This window comes from Clarias gariepinus, chromosome 18 (genome assembly GCF_024256425.1).
Source record: "Clarias gariepinus isolate MV-2021 ecotype Netherlands chromosome 18, CGAR_prim_01v2, whole genome shotgun sequence".
NCBI lineage: Eukaryota > Metazoa > Chordata > Actinopteri > Siluriformes > Clariidae > Clarias > Clarias gariepinus.
Window position 1 is genome coordinate 6,059,114 of NC_071117.1, and position 17,087 is coordinate 6,076,200.

Genomic DNA, 17,087 nt, shown 5'->3' on the forward strand with positions numbered 1-17,087 from the left:
GGTCCTGGGGGTCTGTAAATGATGATTAGCTCATCGTCTGAGCTAACTTTAAGTTACTATAGAATTTTAAATGCATAAAATTTAAATCTGTGTTTTTGTACGATAGCCAGATTATCGTTGTAAATAACTGTGACGCCTCCTCCTATACCAGTTAGACTAAGCTGGTGTATGTAGCTGTATTCAGAAGGACTAGCTTCGTTTAACCCGGTCTCTTGGTAAGGTCACATCATCGCATGGATTTTCATACCATTGTTATGCAGATGACACCCAACTTACTCTCTCCTTTCCTCCCTCTGACACTCAGGTTTCCACCCGGATCTCAGCATGTCTGGCAGACATCTCATCCTGGATGGCTGCTCATCAGCTGAAGCTCAATCTCAGTAAAACAGAACTGATGTTTATCCCTTGTGACTCATCCCCATGTCGAGACCTGGTGATATCCCTGGACAACAACCAAATCACTCCCTCAACCACTGCCTGCAATCTTGGGGTAACCGTGGACAATCATCTGTCATTTTTTCCCACACATCGCTAACCTTACTCGCTCTTACTTACTCTTACTCTTACTAGATTTCTTCTTTACAATATCAGAAGAATTCGCCCATTTCTTTCTTCACAGGCTACTCAGGTGCTTGTTCAATCCCTTGTCATTTCAAGACTGGACTACTGCAACTCACTCCTGGCAGGCCTGCCTCTGTCCACGATTCGTCCTCTGCAACTGATCCAGAATGCAGCAGCACGTCTTGTTTTTAACCTTCCCAAGTTGTCCCACACCACACCACTCCTCCGCTGCCTGTACTGGCTTCCTGTAGCTGCCCGCATTAAATTAAAACGCTGATGCTTGCCTACAAAGCTAAAAATGTCCCAGCACCCACTTACCTTTCTGCTCTAATCACACCACGCACTGCACCACGTTCCCTCCGATCCTCCAGTACTGCTCGCCTCATTCCACCATCTCTCAGAGGGCGAGGGCGGCATTCATCCAGGCTCTTTTCTGTTCTGGCACCTAGGTGGTGGAATTAACTTCCTCTAGATGTCCGTACAGCTAAGACTTTGACTATCTTTAAACGACGACCCAAGGCGCATCTGTTTCTTCAGTACTTGAATTAACCCCCCCCCCCCCCAAAAAAAAAAAAAAACCCTTCCCAGTTGTGTTGGACTAATGGCACTTAGTTATTAACCTAGTTAATTCTTGTCTTCACCTAGTTGTGAGTGTGTTTGTGTCTAAAGAGGCAAAAGAAGTGTTTAACTCACCGATAATGGCAGAGTTTTAAACGAGATGTCCCTTCGTGTGTATAATCCATATCGGAGGGCGACCTCTACACTTTACTGCTTTGATTAAGTGCTACGCACGCGCCTTGCATTCCTTGAGAAGCTTTGAGCCGCCGCGCATTCCTGGGGCTGAAACTCGCCCTGGCGCTTCTTGTAAATGGGCAAGGATAAAACATCCTCTCTTGCTTCCGCGGGGATGGTAATAGCCTCTAAGCACTAATTTAATTAAAAAATAAATAAATAAAAACATAGACGGCAGGTTCTGTCGGGTGGCCGGGGGGCGGAGCCTCAATGACGCTCTCTCCCCTTTTCTTAGCAATCTCCATATGAGTTAACCCTTTCATGGAGTAAGCTGTATTCATCCCGTTTTTTTCCTGCCATCAACTTATTTATTTATTTAAATATAGTTGAGGTAGAAGCCCGGGGTTATATGATGACACCCAGATAGAAGAGACGCTTCCAGGCTTTCTCTCTCCTGGGACATCATCCTTCCTGAAAAGCTATTACTTCCTTTCAAGCTGTGTAGACTTTTTATCTTACCTGGAGGGAAAAGCTTTTCAGGCAGCAGGTCAGGTTGGTGCTCCATTGCACACCATGGCGGTTTTGCATGCCTACCAGGCTGACCTGCTGAGAGACTTAAGTACTGGCGGGGCTCTTCAAGGTAGGGCGTATTGGACTTACGCCGGGCCACAGACTTGTCCCTTCGTGCAACAAAGCAGACAGATCGTGCTATTGGCCGTTTTATGGCTGCGATGGTTTCCGCGGAGAGGCACTTGTGATTGAATCTCAGGGGCATCAAGGAGAAGGATCGTGTATTCCTCCTTGATGCCCCATCTCGCCTCCCGGCCTACTTGGCAATGTCGTTAACTCGGTCACCACTAGGTTCATGAGGCGAAGTTATATAACAAGCCTTCGGGAAATTCCTTCCCCGCCGTGCTCAAGAGTCAGGACTGTCGGCCACCCAGTCTCGACCAGGTCTGACTGTTGCGAGGCGTGAAACACACAAGGAGAGTCTTTTTGAGCCGGGCACCCCCTCGCAAGATTGGGGTGCGTCACACAATCCGCCTTAAAGAGGTCAGACTGGCATATTGTCTTCACAAAGAAGCCCTGAGGTTCATGTGCCCAGGACCGTGGGGAATGGCCCCCCAATGGGGAGAGGCACGCAGAATTCCTTTCAAAGAATGAAGTGTTCTCCCTGGCACCCTCAGAAGGTTGGTGTTCTTGCTCCGCCACCATCGGTGTTTCAGGATGCCGAAAATCTAACCCCCCCCCCATCTGCTGACAGAAGTTGCTGGGAAATGGGGCCATGTAACATGTTCCCCGACCAGACAGAGAGTCAGGCTACTACATTTGGTATTTTTGGGTTCCCAAGAGGAACAGGGGGCTGCGTCCAATTTTTTAGATTTTGCGGGCTTTACCGCTATCTAAAAATAAATCAGTAGAAATATTGCCAAATCCATGGATGTAGTTCTGGCTCTTACGACTCCAGAGCATCCATATTTGAATTACATGACTGGCTGGCCCAGTCTCAGTAGCTAGCACTTCGACATCAGCATGTTGTCCTAGCTAATCTTTGTTTCTTAGGATTGAGATCCAATGCCATGAAAGCATGCTCTTTCCTGTTTAGAGGACAACATTTTTGGGTGTCACATGGAATTTGAGAGTAAGCAGACACAGCTGTCTCCCGCTCATGTCGAATCCATTCTCAACACCGTCAGGGAAATTAAGCTAGACCAGAAAGTGACCATCACTTTCATAGATCTTAGCTCTCATGGGAGCTGTATCCACGGTGACACCTTTGGGCCTTCTGCACATGAGAGCATTTCAGTTGTGGCTAAGAACCAGGGGATTTCACTCTAGGGCAAATCCTCAATAAGGGCTACGCGCCAGGTGCTTCATACACTTCCTATGTGGTTCAGACCCCGGTTTCTGACTCTGGGTCCCACTCTAAGTTCGTCTTGTCGTCGCAGATGCTAACGACAGATGCTTCCCTCATGGGCTGGGGTGAGGTCTTAGATGACCGTCCAGCCCAAGGGAGCTGGAGAGGCCATCTTTTTGCGCGGCACATCAATTGCCTCAAAATGATGGCTCTATTTCGGGCCCTAAAGCACTTCCTCCAGCAGTTGAGACTACCATGTCCTAGTGCGGGTGGACAACACTATGGCAGTCTCATATATTAATCGCCAGGGCGGACTGTGTTCGCGCCACTAAATAGCTAGCGCACCAGGTTCCTGTCCCTCAGGAGGTCCACCAAAGAGGTGGCAATTTACATTCTGGGAAAATTTCATGTAGCGGAGGTGGACCTCTTTGCCTCACAAGATCAGCAAATGTCCCCTTTACCACTCTCTGACTTCCAGCCCCTGCGTCTGGACGCCTTGGCGGTCCCTGAACAGGACCAACTAAGTCAAGCTGATCTTCCAGCCAGCGTAATTAAGACTATTCTAAGTGCTAGGGCTGCCTCCCCTAGAAGAACTTATGCCCTCAAATGGAATGTATTTGAAAGTTGGTGCATGACGAAGCAGGTAGACCCAGTCCACTGCCGAATTGTTTTAGTGCTGGAGTTTCTGCAGGAAAATTTGTCCTCAGGCTTGTGCCCCCTTGTTGAGCCACTAGAGTCAGCGCCTCAGGTTTCTGACCCTTAAGGTGGTTTTTCTAAATGGTGTTACCTCTCTAAGAGGATCGGAGGTCTGTCAGTCTCCCCATCCTGCCTAGACTTTGCCCCTGGACTTTTGCTAGTCAGGGCCATTTTGCATCCTCACTGACTATCTTCCAAAAGTTCCATTCCCAACATGCACCCTATTGTTTTTAAAGCCTTCTGTCCTCCGCCTTTACAGCTTCGGAGCAGGAGAGACTTTACTCACTGTGTCCAGTGCGTGCTCTTCATATTTACGTCTACCGCATCAGCCAGTGGCGTAAGTCAGAGCAGCTTTTACATGTTTTGGGGCCACAAGCTGCGTGAGAGATGCTATTGCCCTCTCCTATGAGGCGCGTGGGCTCACTTCGCCTCTAGGAATGAGGGCTCATTGAACCAGGGGAATCGCCTCATCTATTGCACTAGCAAAAGGTATTCCCCTGCAGCAAGTGTGTGACGTGGAGGGTTGGTCCTCTCTGCACACATTTGCCAACATGCACCCTATTGGTTTTGAAGCCTTCTGTCCTCCGCCTTTACAGCTTCAGATCAGAGGTGCTGGCTGCGCATTCAGTATGATCCGAGTTTGTGGTATCTATGTTAATTAAATTACTAAAACAGACTTTCTGAGTATTTTAAAATTTTTCTTTAGCTCTGGGAACAGACACAGTCTCAATACAGTGAACCCTGAGTGACGACTCTTTGCAGCTAGCAGATGGTTGGTTTAGCCTGTCTGTCTGCTCCCTGGTCTGGGCTCTGGATTGTCACCGATTAACTAGGCCTCTTCTGAGACTATGAGCTATACTACAAGAAATGAAAGCAGCACCTTCCCGAGTGGGATGGACACCGTCCCGCCCTAACAGGCCAGTTTGGCCCTCAAAGGTCTGACAATTATCTATGAAGCCCACGTTGTTTTCAGAGCACCACCTGGACATCCAGCGGTTCAGCAACCATAACCTGCTGTGAGCTATGTCACCACGTCTCATTGGGATGGGACCAAAGCATACTACTTTATCGGACATCGCCTTCGCTAGTTTAAACACCTCTGAAAAGTTATTCTTACTAACCTCTGACTGACAAAGGCGTATATCATTGGCTCCAACATGTACCACTATCTTGGAGAACCTGTGCTGTCCTAGAGCCCTAAGATTACCTGTTATTTCCGGTGCTCCGGCTCCCGGGATACACCTAACCACTGCCGCTGGCGCTCCTTAAGGTCTGGCTTATTTTACATGTCTCAATATAGAGTCTCCTATAACCAGAGCTCTTTCAGGGTTCTCAGCAGGTGCATCACTAAGAAGAGCAAACCTGTTAGAAACGTGAAGCGCAGAAGAGGTGTGCTCCGTTGGGCTAGGCCTAGTGTTAGTTTTGGCTGATCGAGTATGCCACCGAGTCGTCACCCACTCGCCCCGTTGTGAGGGCTCTAATGACAGAGTCAGGGGCTGGTTATCTCCGCCTGCGGCACCCAGACTGTCCACTACAGGAATAACGCTGCTCTCACACTCTCTAACCCTCTCTAAAGTCTGGATGCGCTTCTCTTACGCTGATATCTTCTCCGTCAGAGTGCTCACTAACACACACCTATCACGAGTAAAATTACCACTAACGACGGAGAAGGAATGTCTTAACATCCTGCACTCTACACAGTGAACAAGCTGAATATTATCCATTATAATGTACCTGAGTCGGAGTTTAGTTGTTTGGTAATGGATTCTGCTTGTTGTTCTCAGATGATACACGCGTTCCCCGAAAAAGCGCAAAAAAACCAGAAAAAGGCAAAAATCTAAATCAGACTAATGCTTAGACTAATCAAAATTAGTTAATGTTGTTATTTAGTATAAACAAGAAAAGGCAGTTTAATTTAAACCCTCATACAAACAAACGAGGAACTTCGTGGAATGCGGGAACAATACAAAAAACAGGAAGCTACGTCACAGGACAGAAGGACGTAAGCATAATAAATTACCCTTATTAAGGGATTCTTATTTTAACACTATTTTCCTTAAGTTCTGTCTTTTAATTAAATAAATATTGGCAATCCATATGGGTTAATCAATATTTTTTTTTTAATGTCTTCATCTACACTATATCATATTAAATAAAAAAAGCAATCGGTCAACATTCGGACCAAATCCCACTGTGCACCTAAGACAGCAGTAGCGCATTACACAGGGTGCAGAAAATTTTTAAAATCTAATTATATTGGTATTGACTTTTAAAACTTGGAGTCAATTTACATAGAAATAATCACGTTATCAATTATTTAACAAAGTCTATAGCAGTCCAAGCATTAATTGTAGCTTTATGAAATCTGGCTGTGGCACATTTCAAAATTAAAATGTTTAAGAAATAGAAAAGCCATACAGGCATACTAGGCCTCCTGGGATAGGCTCCAGGCCCCCCGCGACCCTGAATACAGAATAAAGCGGTATAGAAGATGAGTTTAATGGAGAATCCACAGAACACTTAGTTAAGTGAATAAAGCTTGAACGCCGGAATTGTTGGAGCAACACTGCAGAGAAGTGCCAAATCCCTGAAAACATTTCTTAAATAAAGTCAGCATTCTTTTTTTTTTCATCTCAATTTTTATAAACATGGATCGGCTGATTTTATACTTGCTTTATACCTGCTAGTTTTACTTATTCTGTATTTCTTACCATACCTGCAACATTTCTCACTTTACATTTTCACAATACTCGATTATATTGATCTTAACTGTTAATTTTAAAAACAAACAATCCTTATCATTCAAGTGATACATTACATTCAAGAAGAAACTTTTTTGTTGGGGTAGGTTTATGGAATGCCTAAAATAAGGCATGCAGACTCAAAGTAAACTGACGTTAGCATTCATGCACATTTAGGTTAACTGCAAGTTACTAATTTTGGTCAGGACATGGCCTACAATTCATTCTGAGGTAGTGTAAGGGGGAAATAAGAATCAATAAACTGCTCTCTCCTGAAGCCAGAGCCATGACTCACATTTCTGTTCTAATGGAGCTCATGTTTTGTTCTCTCTATTTATTCTTTTTATACTGCTCTTCTATCTCTCTGTTTCACAAATGACTGAAATCATTCACAGTGTTTCACTAAATATTGTGTGTATTGTAAATCTGTCAAGTTGACCAACACAGCATACATAAGTCCCAGTACTATGAAAAATCTGTGTCACATGCACTGCCTGAGCTGGGTCTCTGTTAAATTCTCCTACATGGTGCTTATGTATTAGCATGCACGTGAAGGGAAGAAAGGGTGAAAGTGTTATAGAATGAGAAAGAGGGAACATTTAAGAAAATATAAGAAATAGATTAAAAGAATCAGGTTAAAAAGTAATAAAAATTGAAAAAATCGAATAAACAAACAATGAGAACTAATCAGAGAGATACAGAATCCTCAGGTCAGATGAGTATTAAAAAAGATGGGGTTAATTTCTAGACAAGAAGTGTTTATGTTTGATTGACAGGTGAGGGGACAAATGGCTGTAGGGCCCAAAGTATAAAAGGCCAAAGACAGGAGCCTGCAGCACTGCAGGATAAGGCCAGAGAACAGTTTTCTTATTGTAGCTGATCTTGACACTCTTCTGGTAAGTTTGTGTACATGTGATCTTTCAGGTGGTTTGGGGTTCTGGTCAGATGAGACTGTGGTCAGTTTTGTAAAATAAGTCATGAAAGTGTAGAGGTTGTAATGACCTTTGCAAATGTAATTTTCACTTTAATGATTGAGGCAATTAGTAACATTTTTAATATTCTGATGTGCATATGTGTACACTTGCATGCATTTTGTATGATAATGGTTTGGCCTTTATCATGGGTTTATTTTTTTTCAATTTTAAATATTTTTCCACATTTGAGGCAGGTTTTGGGCCTTTTTTCTGCAGTAATTAGTTCACTTGGCTAATTAAAAGTAGTCTCAGCCTCCCTTAAGGTTGAATTTTGAGCAGGGCTTAGCAAAATGTCTCTCAATATATGTTGCCAACACTGTATAGAAATTAATGTGCTTTATTTGAACACAAAATGAGTATGGGGTATGTGTACTGCTAGTTTGTCATTTAGACCACATGCTGTTATGCTTTGTCTGTAGACAATGTCTGACTGTGAGTTGATTCTGGCCAGCTGGGGAAAAGTGGAGAGCAGCCTTGCTGGATATGGCGGAGAAGTTCTCACCCGGTTAGTACCAAATCTCTCTAAATTCTAGCATGTCAATGGTTTACAGTAGAAGCTATTAATCAAGATAATTTCTGTTTATTGCTTTAGTCTGAGGAAGAGGTGATTGATGTAATCAGCTGTCACTTTGTTTTGTAACCAGGTTTCAATTTAATTGAGGAAAGTGGTGAGGACATGGACAATAGCATTTATTTTCCCCTTCTCATTGGTCTTCAAGGGAACCAGAAATGAGGGCCTAGACTGCCATATTTTTTACCTTGTTTCTTAATTCAAGAGCCTCTGCTTCCTCCTCTCAGATCTTATACTTTTTGTAAATTTGACACTAAATTATCAAACCATATAGTCTGTTCACAGAGCACCCTGACACCCAGAAACTCTTCCCCAAGTTTGTGGGGATCCCATGTGGTGAACTGGCTGGAAATGCAGGTGTTGCAGACCATGGCAAAACTGTTCTGACAAAACTGGGTGAGATCCTCAGGGCAAAAGGCTCTAGTGATGTCATCAAGCCACTGGCTACAACCCATGCTAACAAACACAAGATTGCGCTCAACAACTTTAAGGTAAGTTTACTTTGGTAAAGGCATTACTACAAGTTCTGGTCCATTTTTAATAACACCATTTCCTTTTCCATCAGCTGATCACTGAGGTCATCATTAAGGTGTTTGGGGAGAAGGGGGTGTGGGACACTGCTACCCAGGATGCTTTCAGAAGTGTGATGGGTGTTGTCGTCAACGAGATCGACTGCGTCTACAAGGAGCTTGGATTCACTGGCTAGATATTTGTCCCCTACAGTGCCGGACATTGCTGGGACAAAGTAAATGGGTGTTTATTCGGCCAGTGGGAGTAGACTGTAAACAAGACGCCTGTATTACTGCAAGTAATGGTTTAACTGCATAATGTTGAGCTTACTTTCAAGTGTTGTAGGCAATAACATGTGGTGAGCCAAAGTAAAGCAGTTCTTATGCAAAACATTCATCTGATCTGGTATTTCTTTACATAATCACTACAGAACACTTAAAAAAAAAAAAAAAAAAAAAAAAAAAAAGAGGCTTAAATACAAATTAAATCTATAGGTTTGGCTAATGTAACTTACTAGATCCCTACCATCATAAAACAAGAAACCAGTAAAATGGGCCTATACATATTAAAAGCAAGTTGTTTGATATAAGTGACTTGTCACTGACTGTTGTACCACTACTGTAACATAAAATAAATAACCCATATTAAGGGAAATGGTCTTAAAATAAGAATCCCTTAAGTTAGGTCTTTTAATTAAATAAATATTGGCAGTCCATATGGGTTAATCAATAATGCAATAGTGCAATCTAGTGTCTCATTCTGCCAGTCCTAAGTCAAATAAATGAGGCAAATCACATATATAACTCCCATACTGGATCGGTCGTGGCACGGGTTAACAATGACCGCCACTGGTGCTGTTGACCTACAGGGTGCTGGTGGAAATTGGGCTACTGTTGGTTAAAGGAGAGGAGGAAGGTTTGTTCGAAAGCAGAGAGAGAAGAGGAAAGGCAAGAGTTTAGGAGATTTTTCGCCGGGAGAGAGTTATAAGACTGCGTATTGATGTTTTTTAATTTCCTAATGATTATTTGAAAGAGCGTTATTGGTTTTCAATGAAATCGTTAATTTACTTCACATCTCTTGAACCCGCATATTGCAAATGTCACAAACAGCAGGTTTGTGCTTAAAAAACATTCTATACATAGCACTTCGTTTTTTTTTTGTCAGTGCATTTTTTGTACATTGTGGACGATGCAGAGCATGTGGAAAAGGCAACTGTATGTCTGGCACTTAAACGCTTCTTACACACACGTGTACAGTTCCCAGGCCATAAACCTCTGTGTGGTATTAAAGAGGAATTCCACAGGTTTGCCAGGTTTGTCCTTTATAGTAAAATCGATGACGCATATTTAATATATAGTCTTACTATTTATATCTACTGTATACATGTATTCATCCTGCACACACACAATCCTTCCATATATAACTTTCTATTTCAGGGTTTCCAAATGTAATTGGGTGCATTGATGGCACCCACATTCCTTTTAAAGCTCCTTCAATAAATGAGGGAGACTATGTTGGAAATCTATTCATAGTAGCAATGTACAGGTGACAATTTTGTGTGCTTAATTTTTTGCCTTGTTAAAATCATTAAACTCATTACTTTTTTTAATATGTGCGGCAACTAAAATCATTACTAATGTGTATGCAAAATGGCCAGGATCTGTGCATGATGCCAGAATTCTCCACAAGTCATCATTATGCCAGACATTTTAGCAGGTATGTTTTGCTCTATTCAATGTTTTTTTTTTTTTTTTTATATATATATTAGTACTGTACACTTGAATCATTAAAGGACAGTACAATCGTTACTTGCTGGGGGACAGAGAATACCCTTGTCTGCCCTATTTAATGACCCCCTACCCTGAACGTGATCCTGGACCACAGACATGCTTTAACCTGGCTCACAGCTGAACACGGGCCAAGGTGAAGATGACCATAGGGATCCTCAAGTCTAGGTTTCAGTGTCTGCGTGGGCTCCGGGTCAGTTCAGAGAGGGCATGCAACATCATAGTGGCTTGTGTTGTGCTTCACAAAATTGCCACTATAAGAGAAGAGAGCCACCTTCCTTGTATTGAAGAAGAGGCCCAGAGGAACCTCTACAGATTTTTGCACACAACAGAGATGGAAGACAGGATTTGTCAAAATTACTTTTATTAAATTGTTTGCACTGGTCTGCTGTTCATTTCTTTATTTCCTGAAAATCAATGAAAGTAAAATAAAATTAAAGGTGTTTTTTAATGACATTGCTTTATATACACAACACTTTTAACATGCAACAGATTAATATACGCACAAGTTCTCACCTTAAGGTGACGCTCGAGTAATTCAATTTCTAGTGTTGCTTTTTTAATGGATAGCCTTTTCTCTTCCATTTAAGGTCCATCTCCATGTCACTTTTTCTTACTTTTTTTTTTGAAGATGGACCTTATACAGCTCCTTTGCTGGCAACTAGGAAGGAAACTGGGATTTATTAATTAAAAATAATTAAATAAATAAGATTCTGTCAGACAATAAAATTAAAATATGGACAACTGCACACAAATTCTTACATTGATTAGATTGTGCAATGAGGTTAAAGGACCTTCATCCGTGAGCAAATCCCCCAGGTATGTACTGTGAAAGAACAATGACAATTTATTACTCTAATGTAAAAAGGGGGCATGCATTATAATAGTATGCATCCTACCTCAGTGGATCTACCAGCATTGTCCACTTCTGTCACAGCAGATGTGGTCTCTACAGTACATCTTCATCCTTCAGTGAAAATATGCAAGTATACGTTATCTGGCAAAAAATAAATAAATAAATAAAAGCAACTAAAGGTAGCTGACAACAAAACACAACTGTGACAGACTGTTTTTTCTGTAGCGTCTAGTTAGTATCCATAAGAAAATACAACCCATAGAATTCTCAATATTATTAAAGGTAAAAACCAATAATGCAGGAAAAAACATGACAAAGTAATACAACTAAGATGACAGTAGCCTATACATCATATGCAGTTAAATAAATTAAGCCTGCATAAAAACATAAAGCATGTTCAAAAGCCTTTAAGTGACAGAGATAGTAAGTCGTATATTAAAAATAAATCATAGTGGTAAACTTGTTTATGTTAGTGTTAGTGTCACTGGTCGCCCTTTATTAAGGGGACAGAGCCAGCTCCTCAGATGGGGTGGTGGTGGGCCCCCGCCAGTTACTGTAGATGGGCTTCAGCCTTCTTTCTATTATCTACATGACAGAAAGAATATACTAAATCATGTTTAATAAATAGTTCAGTGATTGTGTAATTAAATATTACTTTTTTGCTGAACGTTTTTGTGTTTCATTTTCACTTGGCTTCTGGCTCCAGAAGGATTACACCTTATTAAATAAGAAACCATAAATTCCTAGTCAGTATACATTGGTATTTTAACCTTAAGAAATAAATGGCAGGAAAAGTAAATGCTTTCATTTAACAGCAAAAAGGATGCAGATGGGGTGTTTAATTATTTGCATTATTATAAAAGGGGAGGCGATGTCAAATTTGCAATTTAATACACTCACGCATTTACTCTGTCTGTTATTTTTTGCCAAGCCGGCTTTTTTTCTTTAGCCGATGCAGTCATGTTGCTTTTTTTTACATTATTATTGGCTTAAATTCCTCATATGCGTGCATTAAAACCTCTGTAAAGTATGGCGCTCTCTTTTTCCATTTTGACTCGTGAAATTGGTGATCTATTGAAAATGTCTTTATGAATGCACCGTGCACGCACACTAACTCTGGGTAACCAGTAGACGGTTGATTAAACTTACTCTTATCAGGTGTTTTGGAACCAACATACATGCGGTATGCGGGTTTGGGGTTAATCAACCCAGAGGTTAAGATTAACCAAATGGTAAGGTAACCAAGCTTTCTTGTATACCCCCCTGGTGGAAAGGTAGCAAGGCCAAAAGCTTAAGAGCAGGGTTCAAATTGTTTTACCATGGTGTGGACAGAAAAAGAAATGGAGGAGGAGTTATTCTGAAAGAGGAGTTTGTAAGTAATGTTCTAGAGGTGAAGATAGTATCAGATAGGGTGATGAGTCTGAAGCTGGAAATTGAAGGGGTGTTGTTCAATGATGTTAGTGGTTATGCCCCACAGGTAGGATGTGAGTAAGAAGAAAAGGAGACATTCTGAAGTGAGTTAGATGAAGTGATGCAGAGCATCCCCAGAGGTGAGAGAGTGGTGATTGGTGCAGACTTCACTGGACATGTTGGGGAAGGGAACATAGGTGATAAAAATGTGATCGGCAGGTTTGGTCTCCAGGACAGGAATGTAGAAGGACATTCCTGTGGTGGACTTTGCAAAGAGGATGGAAATCGCAGTAGTAAGTACTTTCTTCCAGAAGAGGCAGGAACATAGGGTGGCATATAAGAGTGGAGGCAGAAGCACACAGGTGGACTACACCTTGTGTCTACATTGTAATCTGAAAGAGATCAGTGGGGGAGTGTAGCCAGACAACACAGAATAGTGGTGTGTAAAATAACCCTGGTGGTGAGGAAGGTGAAGAGGACAAAGGCAGAGCAGAGGACAAAGTGGTGGAAGCTGAGAAAGGAAGAATGTTGTGTAGCCTTTAGAGAGGAGATGAGACAGGCTATGGGTGGTCAGGAGGTGCTTTCAGTTGATTTGACAACTACAGCCAATGTGATCAGGGAGACGGGTAAGAGGGTACTTGGTGACTTGGTGGTGAAATGAGGAAGTCCAGGAGTGTATACAGGGAAAGAGGCTAGCTAAGAAGTGGGACACTGAGATGACTGAAGAAAGTAGACAGAAGTACAGGGAGATGCAGCAAAAGGTGAAGGTAGAGGTGGCAAAGGCCAAACAAAGAGCATATAAGGACTTGTATGCTAGGCTGGACAGTAAGGAGGTAGAGGTAATATTTACAGGTTGGTGAGGCAGAGAGATAGAGATGGGAAGGATATGCAGTGGTGAGATGTGCTGTAGGTGTGACAGAAGAGTTCAAGGTGGAGGGGGTCTGCATCAAGGACCGGCTCTAAGCCCCTTTTTGTTTGCTCTGGTGATGGACAGGATGACAGGTGAGGTAAGACAGGAGTCTCCATGGACAATGATGTTTGCAGATGACAATGTGCTTTGTAGTGAGAGCAGGTGGAGAAAAATTTGGAGAGGTGGAGGTATGCTCTGGAAAGCAGAGGAATTAAGGTTAGCCGCAGCAAGACATGTGACATACATGTGTGTGAATAAGAGGGACCCAAGAGGAACTGTGAGATAAAGTCAGAGAGGCCAGATTGAGGTGGTTTGGACATGTTCAGAGGAGATGATGAGAATGATGCTGAGGTTGGAACTGCCAGGCAGGAGATCTAGAGGAAGATCAAAGAGGAGATTTTTGGATGCATTGTAAGAGGACATAAAGTTAGTTGGTGTAAGAGAAGAGGATGCAGAGGACAGGGTTAGATGGAGGCAGATGATTCGCTGTGACGACCCCTGAAAGTGAACAGCCGAAAGACAAAGAAGAAGAAGGAGAGGAAGATATGGGTTAATCAATATTGTAGCGTTTTTCACCGCCACGCAGGAACTTGGAGAGACGAGTGAGCTTCTTTGTTGCCCAATGCAAATGGCTGGGAGTAATTTATTGCTTCGTAACACGTAAACACAGAACCACCACATCCAACCTCCATAAAACACACATCTAACCACACACACACCTATGGCCGAAGCCACTAACTTAAACACCTTTTCCCAACAGGGTGAACACAAAACAATCCCTCCCGCAAAGCATGATGGTAGCCCATCAAAACCCCGCCCACGCCACACTGCCCCCACCCGAGCTGTGACCGTCCCCGGTCATCATGGCGAACTCAGTCTAGGAGGCGTGCCGGTGGTCGGCGCTGGCGTTGTGAACGCCAGAGTCTCTTTGCAGAAGAAGGAGGGTTGCAACCGTCCTCCTGAGGCGGCCCGGCCTCCACAGAGTTCGATATCTCGCTGGCGTTGGGCTGATAGGGAGCGAGACGGTCCCGGTGGAGCACGACCACTCGCGACCGCCCCGTCAACCGCACCCGGTAGACTACGTCAGAGAGCTGGGCCAGTACCGTGCAGGGCCCCACCCAGTGAGACATAAGCTTAGGGGAAAGCCCCCTTTTCCTTCCAGGGGAATACACCCAAACCTGCTCCCCAGTAGCAAAGTCTCGTCCCCGGCTGTGGGTGTCATACACGCGGCGCTGTTTAACACCAGCGTCCGCCAAGTGTCTACGCGCTAACTCGTGGACACGGAACAGTTTGTCTCTTAGCGAACAAAAATAATCCAACCCCGGCTTCGTAGGTAAATTCACTTGTGGAGGGGGGCCGAACACCAGGTCCACGGGCGTGCGCAATTCGCGACCGAACATTAACGCCGCTGGCGTCAGCTGTGAGGACTCCTGCACTGCGGTGCGATAGGCCCACAGCACGAGGGGCAGATGTTTGTCCCAATCCTTCTGCCGGGCGCTGGTAAGCACGGCGAGCTGGGTAGTGAGTGTCCGGTTGAAACGCTCCACGAGGCCGTCACTCTGCAGATGAAGGGGCGTGGTGCGGGTCTTTTTCACCCCGAGGCGTTCGCACACCGCCGCAAACACCTCCGCCTCGAAGTTACGCCCCTGATCGCTGTGCAACCGCTCCGGGGCGCCGAACCGGCTGAACACCTCGTCCACCAGCACTCGAGCCGTGGTGAAAGCGCTCTGGTCAGGAACGGCAAACGCCTCCGGCCACTTGGTGAAGTAGTCCATGGCCACCAGCACATACCGGTTCCCGCGATCGGAAATGGGAAACGGCCCGAGAATGTCCACGCCCATACGCTCCATAGGTGCCCCCACCCGAAAGTCTTGCAGGGGTGCTCGCGAGCGCTGGGTAGGGCCCTTCTTTGCCGTGCAGACGTCGCATCTGTGCACAAAGAGTTCGTTATCAGTGTGGCAGCCCGGCCAGTAGAAACGAGCGCACAGCCGCCGCAAAGTTTTTGTTACGCCGAAGTGTCCCGCGCCCGCGTGCCCATGGACCATCCCTAACACCCGTGTCCGCAAAGTCCGCGGCACCAGCAGCTGAAAATACTCGCCAGCGCCGCAAGGCCGCTCCCAGTGGCGAAAGAGTAGGCCCCCCCGCAACGATAGTCTGTCGAACTGCGAATGGAGCGCTTTTACCTCTAGGCCCAGGTGGGCGACAGCGTTATACTCCGGTCTCCGGCCCACTTTAACCCAACCTAATACCTGCTGCAGTGCCGGGTCCTTCTCCTGCTCGGCGATTAACTGTTCACAGTCCAGCTGCGGCACCGGCGCAACAGCTATAGGCGATGGTTTAGGCACCGCAGTAACTCGGCTGCATGCCGGCTCGGACGGCTGGTTACCGACGGGGGCTCCGGAGGACTGCGCAGGAAGACTGTTCTGACTCACGGGGTTCGAAAAGTGCTCGACGTCGCAATCACCCGCGCGCGCTTCTAACCTCTCGCAGTGCCGACAGCGCTCGTTGCTACACAGCCGGCGGGACAAAGCATCGGCGTTAGCATGCAGTTTCCCCGCTCGGTGCTGAACGATAAAATCGTAATCTTGCAACCGCTCAAGCCAGCGCGCTAACTGCCCTTCAGGCTCTTTAAAGCTAAGCAGCCAAACTAACGAAGCGTGATCGGTCCGCAGCAAGAAAGACTGCCCATATAAATACGGCCTAAAATGCTTAAGAGCCGCGACGACCGCTAACAGCTCGCGCCGCGTGACGCAGTAGTTCTTCTCCGGTCCAGACAACGCGCGGCTGAAGTAGGCGATAGCACGCTCTTTGCGCTCGGACACCTGAGACAGGACGGCCCCCAGCCCTACATCGCTTGGGTTTTCTTCCTCCTCATCCGCTCTGCTACTCGGCGACCCTCCTGAATCCTCCGGATTTCCTCCGGGGTGCGCTTCAACCCGCTTCTCTCCATCCCACTTCTGACACCAATGTAGCGTTTTTCACCGCCACGCAGGAACTTGGAGAGACGAGTGAGCTTCTTTGTTGCCCAATGCAAATGGCTGGGAGTAATTTATTGCTTCGTAACACGTAAACACAGAACGTTGGAATGTATTTATATACATTTTATGTCGAATTTAAAAAGCAAGCGGTCAACATTCAGACCAAATCCCACAGTGCACCCAAGACAGCAGTATCGCATTACACAAGGTGCAGAAAATTTTCTAAATCTAATTATATTGATATTGACTTTTAAAACGTGGAGTCATGACATATGCACCTTCATATGTCCAAGAGAGATTGCCAACACAGCGTTTCTGCACTTGTGTGTCAGAGGTTTTTAACACATGGTGAATATAAATCTAACTACAAATTATTTTCTTTTTTTTTCCTTTGAGAACCAGTCATTTACCCAACTCAAGTTCATCCATTTTAACGCAAACATTAAAAAATAAAGATTATCTTTAAGAGAATGGGTTTGGGGTATTTCTCACTAGTAAATACA

At 44.6% G+C, this 17,087-nt stretch overlaps 1 protein-coding gene across 1 annotated transcript; it reads left to right on the plus strand.

Moving 5' to 3' along the window:
- Window positions 1-7,984: 7,984 nt before the first annotated feature.
- On the plus strand, window positions 7,985-8,914 carry LOC128506520 (myoglobin-like). Its single transcript, XM_053477029.1, has 3 exons — window positions 7,985-8,067; window positions 8,408-8,624; window positions 8,699-8,914. The coding sequence occupies exons 1-3, from the start codon at window positions 7,985-7,987 to the stop codon at window positions 8,837-8,839; spliced, it is 441 nt and encodes a 146-aa protein (XP_053333004.1). The 3' UTR covers window positions 8,840-8,914.
- Window positions 8,915-17,087: the final 8,173 nt, after the last annotated feature.

Excerpts from the sequence above, each read along its gene's own strand:
- LOC128506520 (XM_053477029.1), top strand. The coding sequence starts at position 7,985 with ATGTCTGACTGTGAGTTGATTCTGGCCAGCTGGGGAAAAGTGGAGAGC. Across the intron at positions 8,068-8,407 it reads GGCGGAGAAGTTCTCACCCG|TCTGTTCACAGAGCACCCTG; the intron begins GTTAGTACCAAA and ends CAAACCATATAG. Across the intron at positions 8,625-8,698 it reads TTGCGCTCAACAACTTTAAG|CTGATCACTGAGGTCATCAT; the intron begins GTAAGTTTACTT and ends CTTTTCCATCAG.